Source organism: Pelobates fuscus, chromosome 10, assembly GCF_036172605.1.
Source record: "Pelobates fuscus isolate aPelFus1 chromosome 10, aPelFus1.pri, whole genome shotgun sequence".
Classification (NCBI taxonomy): domain Eukaryota; kingdom Metazoa; phylum Chordata; class Amphibia; order Anura; family Pelobatidae; genus Pelobates; species Pelobates fuscus.
In genome coordinates, this window is record NC_086326.1 from 71331944 (window position 1) to 71337109 (window position 5166).

A 5166-nucleotide genomic window follows, 5' to 3' on the forward strand; every position below is an offset into this window, starting at 1 on the left:
CAAGCTCACTACAGAGAAACTCAGTGGCACACACACATCAATGCTCACTCACATTCATGGCATACTAAGCATGTGTAGCCTACTAGTACTGGGAACTCAGATCTCCCTCTTTCTTTGCTGCTCCACAGTCAGATAAGTACCTCATTTTCTCTGTTCTGTGGGTTTCTATTAAATTGAGTGATTTGTTATTATTTGCTGTTATATTACATGTATTTTCAGTCTGCCCATACAAGGGCAGAACCAGAAAGCAGGTACCAAATACAGAAACCTCAAGTAGAGATGAAAGATATAGAGGAAAGTGAGAAAAGGACAGGGGTACAACAAAAAAACCCAAACCGGTCAAAAGAGCCTACAGCTGGTCTGGGACCCAGAGTCTACCATAAACATAGTAAATAGAGACTGAAAATACATGTAATAAAACAGCAAATAATAACGAATCACCAAATTTAACAAAAACCCACAGAACAGAGAAAATTAGATACTTATCTGACTGTGGAGCAGCAAAGGAAGAGGGAGATCTGAGGGTGGTGCCTGCTATTATACTGGGACTTGGCTGGGAGTGGCCTATGTTGCTATGTATGCATTATTTTTCATTCTGTTTTGTATTCTTTGCTGCTATTGGTGGACAGTAAAGAAAAGGATATGCAATAGGAGCCTCCGTGTCTTGTAATAAAATTATATGTCGAATTAATACATTCATTAAACTCACTTTATTTGCCTTTTTTGGGGGTGAGGGGGAAGCAAAGAGTGCCTTTGAATTCTGTGCTAACAGGCATCTGACATGTAAGTTTGGACCGGTTAAAGACCCAGAGTTATTTGATTAAAGCTACAAGGATTGTGTTTGTACCAAAGGACATACAAATAGGTCTATTGTACTATATATACATAGGAATGCAATCCAAAATATAAAAAAATGCATTTTATAAAAAGTTAAACTTTTTCTGAAACAGCATTTTTATTTTCCACATTCTTTTAATAGACTCATTAAAATTGCTCTCTTTTTAATGAACAATGTTGCATATTGAAGTGGAAGGGGGAAAGGTGATTTTTTAATGCTATGTAGCTTCAAAAGAAAAAATGCGTTTGCTTAATTTACCTAGTTATTGAACCAATGTAATAGCTCACCCTGCACTCATCATTCCTCTCACACACAAGTCTAATTTGAACACACTAGGGGCATTCCTCTGATCTACAATTTGAAATTCACGTTTTAGGATTCAGGATAAGTAATCCTTTAGGGAATAACCATGACAATATACTCAACTTACTATCCCAAATGTGGAGTATTAACTCCTCTAAATGCTTATAGCAAAGTAAAAACTGCTAGGCAATTCAAATTAAAAAGCAATGCCAATTTGTAAGGGAGCTAGAATACTGTAAGCTCCACTTCCAGCAGGTAAAAGGGCTGTAAATTTTATTGGCAACAATTTCAGCTTTTGAGATAGACATAGCTACATAGGCTAAAACAAGACATGTGTCCATCAAATTCAGCCTTCCTCACATCTGTGTTTGTAGTTGATCGGAAAAAAGGCAATACAAATATTTGAAGCCCTTCCTATTTTGTAACAAACTAGGAAAAAAAATAATTCTTGACCCCAGAAAATCAGTCAGATCTTTGCTTAAATCAAGAAGCTGTTAATATCACAAATTAAAAATTACATCCCTGAATTTTATAATTTTGCAAGTATTCAGCCAATTGCAGTCTAAACATCTGTACAGACTGATAAAACCACATCTTCAGGCAGAAAATTCAGATGACAGATATAAATGTGTACTGTTAATCTTTCTTCATAATGAACATGTTCAAATCCTTTCATTAATTTTGTAGTCTGCCTCTGCACTTTTTCCAGTGCCATAATATCCTTCTTTAGAACAGGTTACAGGTCCCCGTGAGCGTCAGCTTCTGCTGGCCACGCCCGGCTTGTGATACCTTCAGCTAACCTCTCGCTGCGAGCAGCGGCATCTGGCACCCGCGCCCCGCTCGCGTCCAACTTCTCTGTGCTGCCCACTGTGAGTGGCGGGTTCCATACGGCTATGTTCAGTCCTGGCACCAGTGTTTATGACGCTGCACGCAGCTACCTGACTCGGCGCTCGTTGATGATGTTACTACTCACAGTGGGAGGACCAAATACCTTCCACGTGTGATAGTTAATTATGATTGGAAGCTAGCCAAGCAGAAACTCCATAAACATATTTAAACTCACCTCTTCCATTCCTTTGTGCCCTGTTGTGGTCTTTTGATAGCCCAATAGCGCGTATACTCTGTCCGTTTGTCTGATTGTCTGGTTACCGAAATGTTGGCTTGTCTCATCGTTTATCCTGTTTTCTTTAACCCCCTTGTCTTATCAATTTTTTTCTCTCTCTCTGGTTTCTTCTGACTTTGGCTTGTATACTGACTTCTCTCTGTGTGCTCAGCCCGGCCACTCTAACGAACGGCACGGCACTTTGTGTGTCTGTGTTTTATCAGCGTGTCTGGTTCCGGAGTTCTTGACATTACAACAGGGCCAAATGGAACCTGCTGACATTTCACGGCAGTTGGCCAATCACGATTCCAGGATGGATAGTCTGGACCACCGTATGGACCTGTTTGCCCAAGCACTGCAGACCATTTTTGTCTGTACTGCCCACTTTCAACCTGACGTACAGAAAGGTACTGCTGCTCCACCAGTTTCAATTCCTGCACCAGTACCTCTTGCGCCGGCTCATACTGTTCACATGAAGCCTCCTCAGCGCAATAGTGGTGATCCCATGCTGTGTCAAGGATTTCTTACCCAGATTTACATTCACCCTAGGGACAGATTAAAACAGAATTTCTAATTAACCACCTATCGGGTAGGGCCTTGGCTTGGGCTAATACCATTTGGAAATCCAGTTTATCCATGTCTTATTCCGACTTTCTCTCTACATTTAAGAAAACCTTTGATCTTCCCGGAAGGGTCACTTCCGCTGGTAAAGTGGAATCAAGCAGAGTTCGAGAACAGTAGCAGATAATGCTATAGAATTCCGCACCTTGGTGGCAGACGTGATCTGGAATAATGATGCCATAGTAACCGCCTTCCAGGAAAGATTGGCCGGTTACATCCTGGATGAAATCGCACCCAGGGAAATACCCATCTTACTGGATGACATCGTTGATTATTGCATCATTTTAGATAATCACATCAGGGAATGCCGTAATCATAGAGAGAGCCAAAGAAGGGTACACAGCTATGGACTCCCCTATCTACCCACTACACCATTGCTCGCTCTACCTCCACCCAGTTCGCCACCACCTGAACCTATGCAGTTCAGCTCCACTAAATTATCAGAGGCTGAGAAGTCTTACTGCAGAAGGGAGTGTTTATGCCTCTATTGTGGGAAGAAGGGGCATCTTAGGAAGGCGTGCTCTAGCCTTCAGGGAAACTCAAGCACCTAGGGCCTAATGAGGGGTTGGCCTTGGGTGTTATGACTTTATCCCTTCTTGCAAAGACCACCAGACCGCTTATTACTGTCTTACTTCAAGTCAACGGTAAAACCATAACCACTGAAGCCCTGATCAATTCTAGTGCCGCGGACAATTTAATGAATAGAAAATTTGCTAAATCTGCTGCCCTGACTCTGGTCTGAAAGGCTACACCCTTGGCTGTTGAAACCATAGATGGTAGACTGTTAGGCAAACCTTTCGTGACACAAGAAACCCAGGAATTATAGATGACAGTCAGAGCATTACAAAAGGAAAGGATAACCTTTCAGATCCTAAACTCCTATAGTACCAATTGTCCTTGGCTTTCCATGGTTGGTTAGGCACAACCCTATAATTGACTGGGGCAACTTAGACATTCTATCCTTGGGAAAGAACTGTCAGCAGGGCTGTCTTGATCAGATTCATTATGTATGCTTGCTCAATGTGCCTATAGCATCTCCTTTATAAACTTCTGTTCATTCCCAATAAGCTGACCTACCACAGGTTTTTGAGAAGAATGAGGCTGACAAATTACCTCTGCATCATCCTTGTCACTAACAAATGAGGGAGACTTGAGGCCTTGTATTGACTATAGGGGTCTCAATAGAATTACTATAGAGAATGCCTACTCCACCCCCCTCATTACTGTGCTATTTGACCATGTTAAAGGATCCAGATACTTTACCAAACTCGATCTCAGGAGTGCTTATAATCTAGTGAGAATAACAGAAAACGATAAATGAAAAACTGCTTTTAACACTCACAGTGGACACTATGAGTATTTAGTAATGTCTTTTGGGCTCTGTAATGCCCCTGCGGTCTTTCAAGACCTGATTAATGATGTCTTCTGGGATCTTCTGCATGTATGTGCAGTAGTATACCTGGACGACATTCTCATATATTCCCCAGACCTCAAAACCCACCACAAACATGTTAGGCTAGTACTAGAGAAACTGCTACAGAACGGCCTCTACTGCAAATTGGAGAAATGTCTCTTCGATCAGACGTCTGTGCAGTTTTTGGGGTATATCATTTCGGAAGAGGGATTTAGTATGGACCCCTCTAAATTGGAGGCTATTAAGTCTTGGCCACTCCCGCAAGGTCTCAAAGCCATCCAACGGTTTGTGGGCTTTGCAAATTACTATAGAAAGTTCATAAAGAACTTCTCCTCCATTATTGCCCCCATCACCAAGATGACCAAGAAGGGTACTAATCCTCGGGTTTGGAGTCCAGAGGCTCTTAAGGCCTTTGAAATGCTTGAGCAAGCGTTTACGACAGCTCCTGTCCTGCATCATCCTGATCCATCACTACCATTTATTGTTGAGTAGGGAGTGGGAGCTGTTCTCTCTCATAGAAAACCCCCCCAACGAATCCCTTCACCCATGCTGTTTCTTTTCCAAAAAGCTATCTGACTCTGAAAATAACTATGACATTTGGAGCAGGGAACTCTTAGCTATTGTACTGGCTTTCAAAGAATGGCAATATCTATTAGAGGATGCTAAGTATCCCATTTTGGTAATCACAATTAATAAACACCTTTCATACATTGCTGATGTCAAGCGTTTATCCTCAAGACAGGCCAGATGGTCCTTATTTTTATTGCGTTTTCAATATACTATCACTTATAGACCTGGGTACCGTAACTTCAAAGCTGACACCATATCTAGACTACATGAACCATTAGAAACCACTCCCACTGTTCCTGAAACCATTGTTCCTCCAGC

General features: G+C 41.7%; 1 protein-coding gene across 1 annotated transcript; it reads left to right on the top strand.

Moving 5' to 3' along the window:
• Positions 1 to 4230: 4230 nt before the first annotated feature.
• Positions 4231 to 4770, top strand: LOC134574753 (uncharacterized). The gene has a single exon (XM_063433845.1). It carries the CDS (start codon positions 4231 to 4233, stop codon positions 4768 to 4770), a length of 540 nt encoding a protein of 179 aa, XP_063289915.1.
• The last annotated feature ends 396 nt before the right edge of the window (positions 4771 to 5166 follow it).